At 31.4% G+C, this 18,285-nt stretch overlaps 1 protein-coding gene across 6 annotated transcripts; it reads left to right on the top strand.

Annotated features, from left to right (window-relative positions):
* The first annotated feature begins 8,239 nt into the window (after window positions 1-8,239).
* Window positions 8,240-14,658, top strand: NEK4 (NIMA-related kinase 4). 6 transcript variants are annotated; one of them, XM_020380681.3, is made up of 16 exons: window positions 8,240-8,397; window positions 9,279-9,391; window positions 9,613-9,752; window positions 9,923-9,989; window positions 10,331-10,396; window positions 10,661-10,707; window positions 10,823-10,868; window positions 10,984-11,064; window positions 11,176-11,218; window positions 11,337-11,386; window positions 11,512-11,593; window positions 11,714-11,763; window positions 12,093-12,166; window positions 12,728-12,779; window positions 12,917-13,381; window positions 13,947-14,658. In XM_020380681.3, exons 3-16 carry the CDS (start codon window positions 9,667-9,669, stop codon window positions 14,541-14,543), a joined length of 1,806 nt encoding a protein of 601 aa, XP_020236270.1. In that variant the 5' UTR covers window positions 8,240-8,397; window positions 9,279-9,391; window positions 9,613-9,666; the 3' UTR covers window positions 14,544-14,658. The 6 variants fall into 6 exon arrangements, with proteins under 6 accessions (XP_020236270.1, XP_020236269.1, XP_029130716.1 ...); XM_020380680.3 differs by having other exon boundaries at window positions 9,279-9,400; XM_029274883.2 differs by having other exon boundaries at window positions 8,328-8,475.
* Window positions 14,659-18,285: the final 3,627 nt, after the last annotated feature.

Genomic DNA, 18,285 nt, shown 5'->3' with positions numbered 1-18,285 from the left:
GAGAACGGGCCGTTCCAGAGGGAGAACGGGACGTTCTGGTTTGGGAACGGGTCGTTCCGGAGGGAGAACGGGCCGTTCTGCTGGGATTGGGAACGGGCCGTTCTGGTTTTGGAACGGGCCGTTCCAGTTCAAAAAATTTGCATAGGTTTGAAGGGCCCAGAACGGGCCGTTCCGATTTTGGAACGGGCCGTAGTGGTAGGTGGGCAAAAAATCCTATAAATAGGCCTCAAATCCTCTCATTTCTACACACCTCTCATTCTCACTCTCTCTTCTCTTCTGTTCTCTCTTTCGTTCCTCTTATTCTCTCTGAAGACCAAGAGGAACTCAGAGGATGAGGTTCTGTCCCAGATTTAGTTCCGATCCTTGCTTAAGGAAAAAGAGGAGGAGGTTCTGCCCGAGTTCCTATTTATCCAGGTACGGGAGAAAAGGAGATTATTTATATGTAGAGTTACATGAGGAAATTTGGTAGAGGAAGAGCCCTTAGAGTTATGAATAATTTTATAATCATTTCTGTTTGGAGGATTAATTATCTTATGTGATTCTATATATATTTAGGATTACGAATATATGTTTAACTTGTAAAAAATGATGCTCTGGGAGAGAGAACAAAATTATAGAAAAGTGCCTGTAAGTTAGGTTGTGAAAAATTGGATGATTTCTGTTTGAGAAATTGAGGATCCCATTAGATTCTGTATGTGTTGAGGATTATAGATATGCTAATAATTTGTAAGAATGATGATCTGAGAGGGAGAACGAAATTGTAGAAAAGTGCTTGTGAGTTAGGTTTTGGAACAATTGGAGATTTTACTATTTACGTTAAAATTATATTAAATTGATAATTCTGTTGTTTGTTATATTAGTTTATGAATGTTATTGTTATATTATTTGATGATCTAGATGATGAATTACTTGAGGGGTATGTGAATCACCATTTAGTGTGGATGTGGATGTAGATGTGAATGTGAATGTGGATGTGGATGTGGATGTGGATGTGGATGTGGATGTGGATGTGGATGTGGATGTGGATGTGATGTGATTGAGGTTCTTCACACCTATGACTAGGGGTGAGCACGGCCCGAGATTGTTACATGAGTATCGTGACCTTGGTTAACATGTCAGGGGTGAGCTCTGGATTGTTACATGAGTATCGTGACCTTGGTTAACATGTCAGGGGTGAGCACGGCCCTGGAATAGGGATAACGTGACCTTGACACAGTGTTATATCAGGGGTGAGCACGGCTCTGGATTGTTACGTGGGTATCGTGACCTTGGTTAACATGTCAAGGGTGAGCACGACCCTGGGATAGGGATAACGTGACCTTGGCACAGTGTTATATCAGGGGTGAGCACGGCCTGAGATTGTTAAATGGGTAGCGTGACCTTGGCATAGTGTGAAGTGCAAGATTTGTGATGATTGGTGTGATTGAGAATTATGACGTGATGACGATGTATGATTGATTGAAATACGATATGTTGAAATATTTATGAACATTTAGTTATAATGAGATAATATGTTGTGTTTTCTTATGTGCTATATATATAGATGTTTTCTTTTCTCACCGTGCGATTTGTGGATATTTTAGGTGGGGAAGATCCGGCTACGAGTGACATCTAGAATGCTAACGGTTGAGTTGTGGTTATGCTCTGATATTGTGACATCGGAGCAGAGGATTTTCTTTAGGACATAGATTGTTATATGGAATTAGAATTGTAAATATTATTTTTGAAAATCATTTGTAAACTCTCACGTTTCATTTTTATCGTTGTGGTTATTGAAGAACAATTTTGAAGATTCTCATGTGAACCCTTTTATCGAAATTGAAAATTGTTTTTGTTAAGTTTTCATTATTACAATATATGTTTGGGGTAGTAAGGGTGTCACAGAATCAACCACTTACGAAGAACAAACACAAATGTTGGAACAAGTCCATATATCATCTCCCTTTGTGCAGTTTCTCTTGTCCCATGATATTAAAACTTTTTAAAAAATACATAAAATCTTTCCACTTTTTTTTTATATATATAATTTTTATAACTAAGGATGAAGAATAAATGAAATACAAGAACAATGCTTACAGGAAACTGAGAAAAGAAAGTGACATAATAGATCTGTTTGTTTACACTTTTTTCTTATAAAAACGTTTTTTTAATAAAATAAATACTTTTTTTTTTAATCTTTTTATGTGTTTGCCTAAGCTTTTTTTTTTTTTTTTTTTTTAAGTAAACAGTTTTCTATTTTTTATTTTAGGAAACAACCCTTATTTGCTTCTTAAAAAAATTCTTTTGAAATTACTAGTTTAGAAATATATATTTTAAAATTTAAACAAACAAATTTATTATGTGTTTATATAATTATTGAACTGAATGCAATGTAAATCTATGATACTTGCGTACCTTCAAACTGTGCAGGTGAGGAGTAGGGTGGTGTAAAGTAGACATGGCAATCTAACCCATCTTCGTGGGTACTCGCCCGAACTCGCCCTGATTTAGACGGAAAAAACTCGTATTTATCGAGTTCGAGTTCGGGTTTTCCCTAATTAATGAAATCGGGGGCGGGGCAGGTACAGGAATGTTGATACCCACCCCCACCCTGCTTAATAATATAATTAAAAAATTATTTATATATATAAATCAAAATTAAAAATATTTATATGTAAAAATTTATATTATTTTACTTTTCTTTTATTTTTTAAAAATTTGTTCATATTTATTTTTAAAAAAATAGGAGCGGGGGTGGGGGTAGGGGCGGGGAGCGACGGCGGGGGCGGGGCGGGAAAATCCGAACCTCGTCCGAGGCAGGGATGAGTACCTAAATTTTACTCTAGCAAGTATCAGAGACAGTTTAAATTTACGGAGCATGAACGGGGAACGTAAAACCTGCCACGTTGCCATGCCTATACTGTGAAGAGAGGGGTAGAATAAGAAATTCATAACGTAATCATGGGCCTTCCTTTTCAAACGTAGCCCATTTTCATTTAAAAAGCCTCCATTGAAGACTGAGCCCAGTCCAACTAAAATATCTAAGTAACTAGTACATCGTTTGACAAACAAGAAAAAAAATAATTAAGTGTAGCATTTGTGAGTTGTATGATGATATTAAACTAAAAATGTAAATATTTTATGCTATTATACTTTATAAAAATTAATAAGTATCGTTATTAGACAAATTAGAGGAAATGTATATTGTAACAGCATATTTCTTATACATGAGATAATTGTTTATCTATAAATAGATGTAAATTATTTTAGAAAATAAAGTGTAGAAGTATTACAATTAATTACAAATATATATATATATATATATATATATAATTATATTTCACACCATGTTTTCACGTGAAATTTTGTATTATGATATTTATTCTCCTTAAGTATATCAAATTAGAAAAAGGATTTGCAATTCTGCATATGGAATATTCTCAAAGCATCTTATAATTGTATAACAACAAAAAATAAAAACACAAAAAAAATATATTATACGTAACTACCACTGGAGATCGAAAGGATAATTATTGTCTAGCTCCTAACAAATAATTAAATGAAAATTAGAAGTCAAAAGGGATTAAAAAAAGCAAATTGTTTTATTGAAAATAAGATATTTAAATTTTTTAATTTAAATATTATGATGTTATATTTCTTCTTTAACTTTGTGTAAGGGTAATAGTACTATAGTATTATACTGTTTATTGTAGTGTATAATATTTTAACATGGGATTTTTATATTTAAAAAATGAATAAACATTAAAAAAAAAGGAAAGTTGCTCTAATCCCTCTAGGATTTGTTTAAATGTCATACAAATCTTTTCTATTTTTTTAAAAAATTATTCATCTTTCTCAAGATAATGTTATTGATTAAAGTGAGAAAATGAGAAAATATAAAAGTCAATTCATATTTTGTCAATCATGTACACATTTTTTATTTATTTTTAATTACGTACAATGTTATATTTTTTTTTTTATGAAAATTCTTATTATTCTTTAATTTTTTGATAATAATAATTTTTTAATCTGCATCATTCTTTGAAATTGTTTCTATAGTTAGTATATTTTTTTAAAACACAACATGCATGATGTTTAAGATATAATTATTAAGAGTTAAAATTGAGTAAGAAATTAAGTTTTATTTAATTGTTAACGCTTACATTAATAATTTGTTCCCTTTTAACTGACATAAGTATACAAATAGAATTATTTTATATAAGTGATTGTATGTGTCACTTAGATAAATAAATAAATAATAATATTCACTTAAAAACCAATAGAAATGTATAACATTTAAAAAAAAAAATTGAAGGGAAGTCAATGTAATTTTCTAGAAAAATTAAAAAAAAAAAAAGAACTTACATTACACTTTATTATTCAAATAACTCAATTTGATATGAAATATAATATGTTAAAGAATATAGGTGGGTACATATTAAAGGGAAATGATAGTTTCATACTACTTGTCATGCCTTTTTAAGCTAGGAATGAGAAAATTAGAGAATATTTTGAGACATGTTTCTTTATTTTTTTAATAAAAAAAATATTACAATAATGCAATAAAAACAAGATGTAAATATCATATTTGTTATTATATATGTTGAGAAAGGAAAAAAAATGTATTATGATGAAATCATATTTAACGTAAAAATATAACTATACGAAAGATAATTAATATTAAGAAAAATCTCTATTATAAAAAAAATAAAATTATTAAAAAGAATTTTCAATAAATTCTTTATCTCTCACAATACTATTTAAGAACTAAATATTATTACTTTTACTCTTTTTTTAAAATAAATTATCATGATTCTATACACTTATTTATATTATAATATAAATAACATCAGTCTCGATTGATTAATATAGGTTAAATTATTAATTCAATGAATGAATTATAGTTATTTATTATATATGATAAACATATTCGAATCATTCATCACAAAATGCATGAAAAAGTGATAGAGGAATTAAAAATAATAAAGTAGGCCATTAATTTTTAAAAGGAAGATATGGACAATCTAACTTAAATTAACTTAGAATTGACATTGAAATAACTAAAAACCTAACTAGAAGGGAAAACAGTTCTTATTATGAAAGTTGGATATGCATTTACTAAAAGGTGGGAGAAATATCAATAGGAAGCATTGGTTGTACGATTAATATATAACATAATAATGCGTTTAACTATCAGTTGTCGTCTTTATGATATATATATATATATTCATAATTTTTAAATTAATAGTAACTGAAGTGGGGATGTAGATTATTAGATAGATGATTACACGAAAAGCTAGTATATAAAGAAGTGTTTGGTAAGATAATTTATTTTAGGAACATGTTAAAGAGTGCCAAAATCTTTTACACGAAATTATTTGAATAGTACGTATCACTTTTTAAACACATTTGCTTTTGTATTTTTATTGAACCGTAATTTTTGTTATGGCAGTTGATCGGTTAAAACTAAATTTCGTTTCGTACTATATAGCACCGCTCTTTTTTCCTTTTTTTAATACACGAGTTTATACGTCATAATTTTTTTAAAAATTTCACTAAAGTCGAGTTAATGATTAAGAGTGTAAGATAACAATTTATCTGTGAACTTGACAACTATCATAATTATATTGTGATGAATTATGTTGAGTTACTTAATTATAATTGGATTGGATGATTGATGAAAAAAGTTTTCGAATTTGATTTAATCTAATTCATAATAAATTATTTAATTAAATTATAAAATACTATATTTAATCACATATACAATATATTTCTCTTTATAGTAAAAAAGGATAATTTAATTTCACTTTTTATATAATTTAAAATTGTTATGCTTGCTTATTTGAGACATTTGTGTTTTAAATTTTTTAAATTGTTTAACTCAATCCAATTATAGTCGGGTTAGGTTAGATTGGGTTACTCTAAAAGAAATTCACAAACTCCACCCAATCTAATTAAATTAAATTTAATCAAGTTAGGTACTAAAATAGTTTAAACTCCGTCTGTTTACATTTCTACTAGTAATTATGATAAGGGATTTTAAATAGCATATGCAATCTCTGATCTTGATAATGTCTTTGTACTTACAAAATAAAATAAAATAAAAATAGAGATAGTAACCCCTACAAAAGTGAGGGTAAAAATTGGATAAGAAATATGAACGATAATTACTCTAACACTTTCTATAAAAAAAAATTCTGATATTTTTTTGTATTATTGGTTAAAATTACAATTTTTGTTGAAAATTGCCACTATAGTTAACAATAACCAAGTTTAATGTTTAAATTCCTATCATTAGTAAAAATGAAGTTCAATAATGCATTGTATATGTGAGTAATGATGTAATATTTAGAGATAAAACTTATAAAAAAAAAGAAAAATATTTTTTTATTTAAAATTATTTTAACATGTGATTGATATTACTATTCCCTATTTGTAAAATCAGAGAGATTAAAATTTTCTATTTTAAAATAAGAGATATCACTTAATTTCTATAAGTATCGACTTAATAAGAAATAATTATATCTTCTTATATAATAAAAAATAAATATGAAGACTACATTGACAAAAATTTAAAAAAACAAAAAATGTAATTTAGTTAATAAATTATTTTTATTATTAATACATAATCAATAAAAAAACTACATTTAAAAAAATATAAAATACTAAATCAAGTTGAAACAACATTACATATAACCTAAACCTGTCTTATAAATAAATTAGATTTAGTATTAAAATTTAAACTCATCGATTCTCTTCAGGAGGGATGATTGTTATCAGACTCTACTTGAACTAGTGTGTCCGCCTGGTTGACTAGAGAATCGACCATTTAATTGGTCTAAATTGGCCAATGGATCGATGATGCTTTTAACTTGTTATGACTCAGTCTGACTTGTCAGGTTTGGCCTAAAACTAGTGACTCAACAGGTTTGGATGACTTAACTGGGTAATGCATGTATTTGTATTTATTTTAGTAATACGAAGTTCGTGACTCTCTTATGTTTATCCATCTCCTTTGTTGTATAGTTCTAACCGCACCGTACAATGTTTGTTGTCTTTCCTTTCTTTGTAATTGTGTACTTTGACAATGCAGTATGACCTTATTGGTGTAGTGCATTCTTCATTTTTTCATTGTACAATGACACAACTTTCAACATTTGTCATCTTTTGTCATATGTTCTCATCGTACAATGGTGTGTTTATCATTTGCTCATCACATAACAACAAAACCTTTTATCTAGTGTGTGGGTCACATTTTTTTTGTGCTATTGCTTGTTGGTTGGATTGGGTGGTGGTTATCCTATTGTTACTTGCTTGTACATGAGTTTAATTTTTTTTTAATTTAATTTATTATGTTGCTTAGTTGCTTTGATGAAACTGTGTATATTTTAAAAAAATTTAATGCCTCTGTTCATGAAAATTTTATAATATACCTTTTGAAGCATAAATTTTATATGTTATTAATTATTTATAATTTTTTTTTAATATAAATCGAGTTAATTGTGGATCCAAGACCCTAGATTAATAAGGACAATTTAAAAAAAAATAAAAAATTATAATTAACATTGTCATATAAATAAAAAATACAAATATAAAAAAAATTATTAATGAGTTGAATATATAAAATAAGAATATAAAATATGATATTTTTTAATATATATAAATAATTTAATTAAAGTGAGAAAGTGCATTTATCCATCTTCAGTGCCACTAGATGGAGTCATGTAATCACTTGATAACTCAATCATTTGATTTCAGATTTAATATTTCAATCGAGAGAGTATCAAGTTGGGTCCGATAAGATTGGGTGGGTAAGAGTCTTACTCCTATTAAAACCTAAGAAACAAATTGAGAGACGAGAAAGGTGAAAAAATAAAACAAATATTTAAATGAGATAAAAAAATATAATATAATCTTTAAAAGAATTGATAACACATATTTTGAAGGTAAAAAGTAAAAAGAGAAAAAGATACGTTGCGTATCTGGTGGGTGGGCGTGGGGATGTGAACAAGGTGCGTTAAGGCACACCACCCCCACCCGTGCATTTCTTTTGTCCTTAAGTGCTCTCTTTTCATTAATCGCTTTAATATATATATATATATATAAATTGTTATTTTTTCATTGTACAAAATTTGTATGAAAATGTTATAAATATAAATATAATTTCAATTTTGGAATCATACGTCGCTTTTGCGTCCACTTTAGTTCTTCTTTAGTTTTGGCGCTCTCTCTCTTTCTAATATTGATTGCTCGATTTCAAAATAAAATAAAAGCAACAACATTATATTACAATATCATATATTTATTAATGTTATTATTAACATGATTTGCTTATAACTTATAATATCATCAGGGGCTTCTCAGTGCCCACTTCTCAAAACTGCAATCCAAATTGCGTTTTCAATTTCATAAATTCAGGTTCTTCTCCTCTAAGTAACACTTCATTACAAATCCTGCTCTTGTTGTGTTTTCTGTATATAGTTTTTGCCTTATAAGGTGATTAGCTTGCTTACTTTTTGCTCTGGTGTGTTGCTGGGAATTCCATGTTTTCCCCTCTTCTATGTTTTCAGTTTCAGTTTTTATCCTTGGGACGAAATTAACGTGTACGATTTGAGTGTTTCCATTTTTGGATATAATTATTTATCAAATTTCACAGCTTGTCAAAATATGAGGGTGTATGATCAACTGCCAACTTTATACTCTGAATTATACACGTATTATTACTAATTACAATGACTGTGAACTAAACTAATCATATTTAATTTAACTGGGTTTTTCATGAAGTTGGTTTGCTGCGTCTTGTTCCACTTTGTAGTTCGCAAGTTTGGATTTTATTTTCTAAAAATATTCCTTTTTTTGGGGGTGGGGTGGTCTTGTAAACATGTCTTTAGTCACGTGGGTAAGATTAATAAGTAGATGGATGACACAAGAATGATCAATCCTTGGAACTGAAGATATTATGTACAGCCTATTCAGCAGTGTTGAGTGATTGCCCTCAAAGGCTAACTTCATTGTTGGGGTTATGGCCTTGAACAATTAAAGGAAATTAAAGAATCAAACCAGAATTGGTTGGTCACATTTGATGCTCTTTATTTCACATCTCTTGTATTGTATGGCATCCTTTTTATGTTTCGTACACAATTATGGACGTAGCGTGAGACAATCTAGAAACTCTGCCCTTTTTACCATTTATATTTTGGAAATGATGACTCCCTTAATTAGATAGGTACTTGTCTGTAAGAAATTGTTAAATACTTACCTGATTTTAGCGGTGTTCTATTTTTATTTCCATATTCCAGATCTTGTTCTGCAAGAGTCGGGTACAGCTGTCAGTTACCACCACAGAATTGAAATACATTCGGCAGCTGAAAATTGATTTTTAATTTCCTCTGGAGTAGACTAACTGTGTCAGGTAACATTGGTACGTGGAGTTTGACTTGTGAAGCATGTTGCACAAATATGTGGCTAGGGTTAGCGAGAAAATTTGTGCCTCATATATTGTTCTGAATCTGATTACCAGTTGTTGTAATGGGAAATAGCTCAACATACTTGTAGCAGCAATGAATTATGTTACTCTATGGTTGTGTTTGTTAACATTTATTTATGATGAGCCTAATGTTGCTAAATTTCCAGGAACACAGCTCTATCGTTGCCGTTGGAGTGGGAGGTAAAGTGATTTCAGTTCAAATGGAGCAGTATGAAATTCTGGAACAGATTGGCAAAGGTGCATTTGGTTCTGCTCTGCTTGTCAGGCACAAGCATGAAAAGAAAAAGTGAGGACCATTCAATCCCTTGTTGACGTGTTTTTAAGATATTATATAACCCTTTACAGGTTGAGTCTAGTTTGTTAATTATTTATTTGTGAACTTATGACTGTTGCTAATATTGATAACCTGTTATATCATATAGTGTACTATTCTTATTTGTGTCGTTTACATTTTAGGTATGTCCTTAAAAAGATTCGCCTTGCTCGCCAAACGGACAGAACCCGTAGGTCTGCCCACCAGGAGGTAATCCAATCTCCTTTATTTCCCATTCTCTAGTTGTTAGAGGGAAACTGAATTAAGTTCTTAAGTGGCTTTCCTCTTTCTTTGATGTTGAAAGTGACACATTCATTCTCGTACACTTTCTGTATTATGCTTTGCTAGTATTTGCAGCTTGAAAATTTGAAAAGTTGATATTTAAGCCAAGTTTTATACATTTTCAGTTAACTTTACATTTGAATTTCATTGCAATATTTAAACTTTATTTCTTTCTTGTTGTTTTATAACTTGAAATGTGAAAAGAATATTTATGTTGTCTTCTTTATTTATTAGATTGTAAGATGTTTTGCTGGTTCCTTGTCTTGCAGATGGAGCTTATATCTAAAGTTCGTAATCCATTTATTGTGGAGTATAAAGATTCCTGGGTAGAAAAGGTCAGCCTTATTTCCAATCAGAACTTTCTAAATCTGTTGATTTTATGTTTGTGCGTGTATTGCCAAAGTGACTCTCATTTTGGATTCTTCAAATTTAATGTTTTCGTTCTCTACTTATCTGTTTTCGGATACTTTATTTGTTTATTTTATCTTTTTATCATACTTATAGAAATTTGATAGCAGAACCTCTTTCCATCATGTTGGTTTATAAACTTGATTGATTTGTGATACTGAAATTGGCAAAGCTGTTATCTTTACTTCCAGGGTTGTTTTGTATGTATCATCATTGGCTATTGTGAAGGAGGGGATATGTAAGTCATAATTTGCACTGAATTCAAATATTTGAGGAAGTTAGAGCATTTATTAACACATTGTCTTTTACTTGCCAATTTTGTAGTCATTTAACGGTTTGTCTCTGTTGTACAGGGCCGAAGCTATAAAAAAGGCTAATGGTGTTAACTTTCCTGAAGAGGTTGATCACTCTTGCAGAAACTCCTTTCACTATATGATAATTTTCATTCCAATTTCCATGCTCTTTGCTTTGGAACTATATGAAATAATTGATATACATCAACTTTTGCACACAGAAACTTTGTAAGTGGCTTGTTCAATTGCTGATGGCACTTGATTACTTGCATGGAAATCATATTCTGCACCGTGACGTCAAGGTAATGGATAGGACTTTGTTAAATTAAATAACAGTTGGTGTTATGTAGCTAATATCTCAGAGAACTTTGAGGACCAGCCTTATGTTGATGTCAGTTTTTCACCTGTTACAGTGTTCAAATATATTCTTGACAAAAGATCAAGATATACGGCTAGGTAAACGGCCTTATTCATTTTATCCTCACACTGCTCTTTAGACTTGATCTCTATCTCTATGTTGGGATTTGGTGTGTAGTGTAACATACTGTCCTTATGCTATTCATTCTGGATGCAGGTGACTTTGGTCTTGCTAAAATGTTGACTTCTGATGATCTTGCTTCCTCAGTGAGTGATATTGCCAAAATATTGTTATGTTCACTGTTTCAGCTTTCTTTTGGGTGAGTGAGTGATATTGCCAAAATATTGCTTCCTCAGTGAGTGATATTGCCAAAATCTTGCTCTGAATTTAGGTTGTTGGGACTCCAAGTTATATGTGCCCAGAGCTTCTTGCTGATATACCTTATGGCTCTAAGTCAGATATTTGGTCTTTGGGTAGGATAGATTGCCTTTGTATTCTTCAAATTGCCTAATCTTAATTACTCTTTTCGTTTCCCTCTTCTACAGTATATTTTTAACTGCATTTTCCATTTGTTTTTACTTAACATTTGACAGGATGCTGTATCTATGAAATGGCTTCTCACAAGCCAGCTTTTAAAGCTTTTGTAAGTTATATCCGAAGATTTTGTATTTATTTATTTATTAATGAAGTGTTATTCACAAAACATTTTAATCCTAAGTAGGAGGATTTACTACGGATACAATAATTCATTCAAAACTCTTAAAATTATGTTGTTGGATTATAAGCATTCATGGTCATGTTTGAGACCCTGGGTAATATTATTTTGGAAAGAATTTGCTTCTATTTTCATTTATTATGGCTTACTGACTTTCTGTATTTCACATTTCTAAAGTTTGATTTTAAGCTCAACATTAAATCATTGACTTTACTTTTTATTTTAATTCTTTTTTTGTGTTGTCTTCATTTGAGCAGGACATACAATCATTGATTATCAAAATAAACAAGTGTATAGTAGCTCCCCTGCCAACCATGTATTCTGCTGCTTTGTGAGTCGTCTGTTCCATGAGAATCTTTAGTCATTTAGAATTATCTGTGTAGTTACTGACTTTGCAAAACGTCAATGGCTGGTTTACGTGTTTATAGATATTGATCAAATTTGTAATTGGTATAGACTCTCATACGCATTCAAACTTTACGACCATTAGATTCTATGGTCTCACTTATTGGCTTCCAAAATTATTGTGAAATTGGAAATTAAGTGCTCTTCCATCATTGAGCGATCCATTTAAACTTGACAGCATTTGTCAATATACTCGATTTACGTAATCACCATTCATTATGGTAGAACTAGAAGGTTGGCATGCAATTCAGTCATGGATATGGTTTACCATTGTACATTTTGCAATGGTAATTGGTAACTCTCTGTTAGAGTGAGCAATCCTATTCTGTTTAACTCCTGATATATGCCCTGGCCTGTATATATTATGTATCTCATTGATTCTCCTTATCATTTGATCTTTGCAGTTATAATTTTTTCCTCTTTAGTTATGAACCTCACTCAGTGACATGATTTATATAACTCGTGACATACATATTTCTTCTTTCAGTCGAGGTCTTGTTAAAAGTATGCTGCGGAAAAATCCAGAGCTAAGGCCAACTGTAGGTTCTATCTTTTGGATATTTCTCTGCATTTATTTTGATTATAGATTAAAACTAGTCTCTAAAAGATAAATGATAAGCATAGATTGTTTTGGTGGATTTGTTCAGGACATATTAACTAGAGATTGTTTTGACAGGCTGCAGAATTACTAAATCATCCGCATCTTCAGCCTTACATTCATAAAATTCACCTAAAATTAAATAGCCCCAGAAGTACTTTTCCATTCCAATGGCCCGAGTCAAATTATGTAAGGAGAACTCGGTTCGTAGAGCCAGAATCTGTTTCTACTCTTTCTGACCAAGATAAATGCTTGTCATTTAACCATGACAGGACCTTGAATCCTAGTATTTCGGAAACTGAACAAGTTTCTCATTGTTCTACTCAAAGAGCACATGGATTATCCACTTTTTCAGAAGAGAAACTCTATGAACTATCTGTTGGTTTTGTCCGTGACAAATGCAATACTGACAAATCAAAAGCCACAAAATTCCCAACTGTTGAAAGAACACCAAAACTGAAAGCAGTTAAAGATTCTGCCACTGGCAAAAGGCAAACAGTGGCACCATCAAAGACAACCCACACTGGTTCAAAGCGTGATTCTGTAAGTGTATGCTTTGCACGACTCAATATTAATAATTAAAACCCTGCTGAACTGATTGAATTAATTTCTCAATCTATTCCCAATGGTAGTAGTAGAGAATTTAGTCAGTGTGTATATGTTGCATGCATGGGTAAACAAGTCTACTTCCTATATCAGCAAAAGATCACGCTGATGACATTGGATCAGATGTCAAAATTCATTAGATAATAATCTTGTATCAGTAAGAAATAAAAGTAAATAGTGTATGCAGTGTCTGTGTGAAGGATTTTTTTACAATAATTAACTTAAAAGTCATACTAGTAATGAATTTTAATTGATTGACATTAGTGTAAAATATTTCATACTAAGAGTGCCTAGAAATTAAACTTAAGAAATAATCCCTTATTTTATAAATGTTTTCTCAGAAAACTGATTAAATAAGCGATTATTTCTTCAAACTAAGTCAAGCCAAGTGTGCATAGAGCTTAATTGGTGGTGTGGTTTGCAATGATTGACTTGACGAAGAGAGTTCACATGTTATCAGGGAATCCTGGCTATAAACTTAAATTTCTGCTTTTCATTTCAGCTTCCAGTGTCTCACGCACCATCTAGAAAGTTTTCCACACCACCAAGAGCCAGGGCCACAGCAAACTTGTACACCAAAGTTGGCATCCTTCGAAGTGTGGACTCTCTTGATGTTTCTGTTAATGAACCACGAATTGACAAGATTGCAGAATTTCCAATGGCTTTCTGTGAGAATCCTTTTTTCCCTGTCCGTGCACCATCATCAACATCAGCTCGCTGCTCTTCTAGCTCAGCAGGGAGCACTGCTGATATCTCCATCACAAAGGACAAGTGCACAATCCAGGAGGACAAAGTTACTGTCCCCAGACTCCCCACCAATATTGGTGATGCATGCCCTGGTCCAAAGGGCACTGAATGCTCTTCTGAGCATGTAAAAGCTTGTGTTTCTGCCGAGTTGGATCAGCGCCGGTTTGACACTTCATCGTTCCAGCAGCGTGCAGAGGCATTGGAAGGGTTGCTGGAGTTCAGTGCCAGGCTCCTTAAACAACAGAGGTTTGAAGAGCTTGGGGTGTTGCTGAAGCCATTCGGGCCTGAGAAGGTTTCTCCAAGGGAAACAGCTATTTGGTTGACCAAGAGCTTTAAGGAAACTGTGGTCTAACTAAGGTTTTCTTTTCGATTTTCATGCACGTATATCATAATTGCTAACTGATATTGTACATAATGGTGTATATTGGTTGCATAATAATGAAGAGTGGCTTTTATTATTGGTGTCATCATTTTTCATGAGATTTACACTGCACTAGGGTATGGGTATGCGGCCTGTAGAATCATTATAGATACAAGGTTATTTTAAAATTCATAAAGATAACATTTTTGCATGGCATATGTCAGTCACCATACTAGTAATAGTACACAAAAAAATAAGGTCTAAAATTGCCCATGACTTGGTCCTTAAGCATAAGAAGAAAGAGGAAGATGGGCCATTTAGTCCATAAATTGAAGGCCCAAGAAATCTAAACGCATCAGCATCAATTATTGGGAAACTATCCAGAGAAGCCCATGGTTTTCTCTCCTTCCAAAGGATTCATTTATCCAATACCAAAATCATCAAGTTCCGGAATTGGTGGCGGGTAAGTGTACTAATTTGTGGTACATATTATCATTCACTTTCTGAAAAGAAAGCAGTTTCTATAGAATTCAAAAGTATTGAAAATGAATGCTATATTGACTGTTCCAAAAGGAAGAGAGTTCCCTTCTTTTCTTTTGACATTTTTTTCAGTGACAATGAAAAAAGAAAAAAGATCCATTTGGTGCATAATGTTATGAGTTGGGAGTGACGAAAGTGGATCTGTATCACTAACTCCAACTGGACATGCATCATGTGATGTAGAAATATATGATCCCAAGGAGAGAATAGTCCTTTTGGAAAGCCTCTCCTCTCCTTACACATGTTGTCATTTAAAATGGAGAATCTGATGACATAATCTCAAAAGGAACCCTTCGCTTAGCTCTAGGAAATGGACTCAGTCACCCTGGACCCTGCTTTGCAGCTAATAGACCAGAGATAATTTACTTTTAGGGAGCTTCTTATTACTTTTATACTTTGTTTAGTTTCCGAAAAGAAAGATAAAAGAAAAAAGTAAAAGGAAAGAAAGTGAGAAAAAAGAGAGTAAAAATAAGTTGATTGTTTAATTGAAAAACCACAAAAGAAATATAGAATGTTATTAGAGTAACTCTCACGAAGACACTCAGACTCAATGAAATTCAGAAGAATTCCTTATCTTCGATACATTCATAAAAATCATAAATGATTCTAATAGATATAATACTTTTGTTTTTATATAAGTATAAAAACTACATTTATACTTTTATATATAATTTTTTTTTAAGAAAATATTTTTAGAGCACCTATAATGCAAGGTATTAACTATAATTTTTGCCATAAATATTTATGTTTATTTAATTTTTTTTGTTGGAATACGATTTGATTTATGAATTAGAGTTTAGTGTTTAAGATTTATAAACAAACATCAGTCCTCATACTAACAATAGTCCAACAATTATAAAAAGAAAAAGAAACATAAATTAATGATGGAATGTAGGATGTAAAATAATTGATGGGACCCATTTTGTAGCTTTTATTGAGATGGAGGAATTGAATACTTAATGAAATTCTCACATAAAAAATAGTAAAAATAAATGATATGTATATGTAAAATTCATTTAACTAGCTTTAATGAGATACTGGATTATAAATACTTTTAGGTTCGGGTCATGTGTAACCTGTTACAGATTTTTGAAAGAAAAAAAGGTGTATGTTGATAATTTAAGGTTTTTTAAGTGTGTGAAACGATTCTTTCATTAATTTTCTTGTTTTTTTTTTTTTTACCAATTGATTTTCTAGGTAAATGATAGACGAAATGAAGTAATTAGCATATGATATGACTTTTATTTTTCTAAAATTGTAATGTAACTAGTTTGGATCTGAACAACTTAGTTCCTATCTTTTAACAGTGTGCAATACAACCTCAGCTTCTTTCGTTCTTGGAAAAAATGTCCCTATGAATCTAGAGTCTTTTCATCCCAAAGTAACTTGAATCTCCACTATTTATACTGTGCTTGAACTTTCACTTAGGAACCCAATCTTTTCCATTCATAAATAAAATAGGAGTAAGCACCAATTTCATCTTTGAAAAAAAATAATCAAATTAGTCTTTCAAGAATACAAATATGAAAATATGAAAGTAGAGATGAGAATATGTCAGGTCAGACCAGACTTTAAATATACAAGTCAAATCTGTTCTATAAAATTAAAATCTAAGTCTGACCTATTATTTATTATAGACTTTTTTTAATAGTTCTGATCTTATTAAAGTCTTGTTTTGGCTTATTAGTCTATTTAAAAGTCTATTTTATATTAATAATGTCAATTAGGCTAATAAACTTAATTTTTAAAAAATCTGTGGAAGAAAATATGCACAAATGTTTTGATGATGCCAAAATAATTATAAAGCATTGAAGAAGAATCAAGGTTGAGCTAAAGCAAGTTGATGCAAGAACAAGATTTCAAGTGGTACATAGATAAGTCTTGTCAACTTAGCTAAGTATGTAAAAGAATCTTTTGGAATTGCAAGTATGTTTGGCCTTGAGAATAAGTTTTCAAAAATCTCAGATTAATCTCTTTAAATTTAAACAAGTTTTAAATCTTTTGAAAGTAAGTAAAAATGTTTTCAAAAGACTTAACAAAAGCCTTAAAAAATAGTTTAAATCATTTCTTAAAAGAGATTTGTGAAAGAAATTATTGAGATGAAGTTTTCTACATAAAAGTTTTTGAAACAATAAAAAATATGTTCTAGTAATCCATTACCAGACCTTGTAATCCATTACCAGAACAGGAAATTTCAAAGTTCAAATTCTGAATACAAAATGTGTTCTGGTAATCGATTACCAGACCCTTGTAATCGATTACCAGAAGATAAAACTTCAAAATTTGAATTTAAATTATACAACGTTTCAATCATTTTGAACTTTAATCATTGTAATCGATTACCAAGTCTTGTAATCGATTACCAGAGCCTATTTTCTGAAAAATTATAGAAAGTTACAACTCTTCATGAAAAGACATAACTTAAGAAACAATTGTCTATAAATACATATAATTTTTCAGAGAAAGGTGACGAACTTTATTGTGAAAATAATCTTTACAAATCACTTGGCCAAAATCATTTGCAAAATCTCTAAAAAGTTCATCAAAGATCATGAAAGTGTAATATCCACTCTTCAAGAGAGTCATTCTGTAATACTTAATAGATCATTGGATTCGGCCCCAATGACGATGAATTAGGGTTGTAGAGCGGGTCAATCCTTGGAGCTTTCTCCATGCCCGACAGAGAAAACTTGGTGCGAATCGGGGGTACATACGCTCCTGCTCGTCTAACTAATGTACTAATGTAATTCCACGCAAATATGGCTGCCCGGAGAATCCGTAGCTGCTAAGAGGGTCGAGCCATAACGGATTGATGTGGCGTAGCGGCGACTGGAATCGATCTGAATGAAGCTTCAAGCGTAGTTCTGGGGCTTCTCCTATACCCCGCCTATATGGAGTGGAGGAAGATTAGGTGGGGAAGGTCATAGTGAAGTCAGCAAGCTGGAAAGTAGCCGCCCCTCTTTGATTGTGCACAGCCCCTGCCACGAGACACCTAATCGAAGAAGCGCCTTCCTCTCATCTTTTTGATAATTCAACATCCAGTTCATAGTAAAGGAGAAAGGGTTTTTCTCCTTGTCGGTGTTTGAATCTCAACACAAGGAAAGGGAGTTCCGAGGTGTTGGAGGATTCATTTTCTTATAAGGTTTACAAGAGTAGTAGAAATCTCAAGTGGGAGACTTGAGGACTGGATGTA

The sequence above is a fragment of the Cajanus cajan genome, chromosome 6 (genome assembly GCF_000230855.2).
Source record: "Cajanus cajan strain Asha chromosome 6, NIPB_CcT2T_4, whole genome shotgun sequence".
Taxonomy (NCBI): domain Eukaryota; kingdom Viridiplantae; phylum Streptophyta; class Magnoliopsida; order Fabales; family Fabaceae; genus Cajanus; species Cajanus cajan.
The sequence above is the reverse complement of the archived record's forward strand: the minus strand, read 5'-3'. Positions and strand labels throughout refer to the sequence as shown.

Coding starts and splice junctions, on each gene's coding strand:
- NEK4 (XM_020380681.3), top strand. CDS start 9,667: ATGGAGCAGTATGAAATTCTGGAACAGATTGGCAAAGGTGCATTTGGT. Junction 11,219..11,336: donor AGATCAAGATATACGGCTAG/GTAAACGGCCTT, acceptor TTCTGGATGCAG/GTGACTTTGGTCTTGCTAAA. Junction 11,764..12,092: donor AGCCAGCTTTTAAAGCTTTT/GTAAGTTATATC, acceptor TCATTTGAGCAG/GACATACAATCATTGATTAT.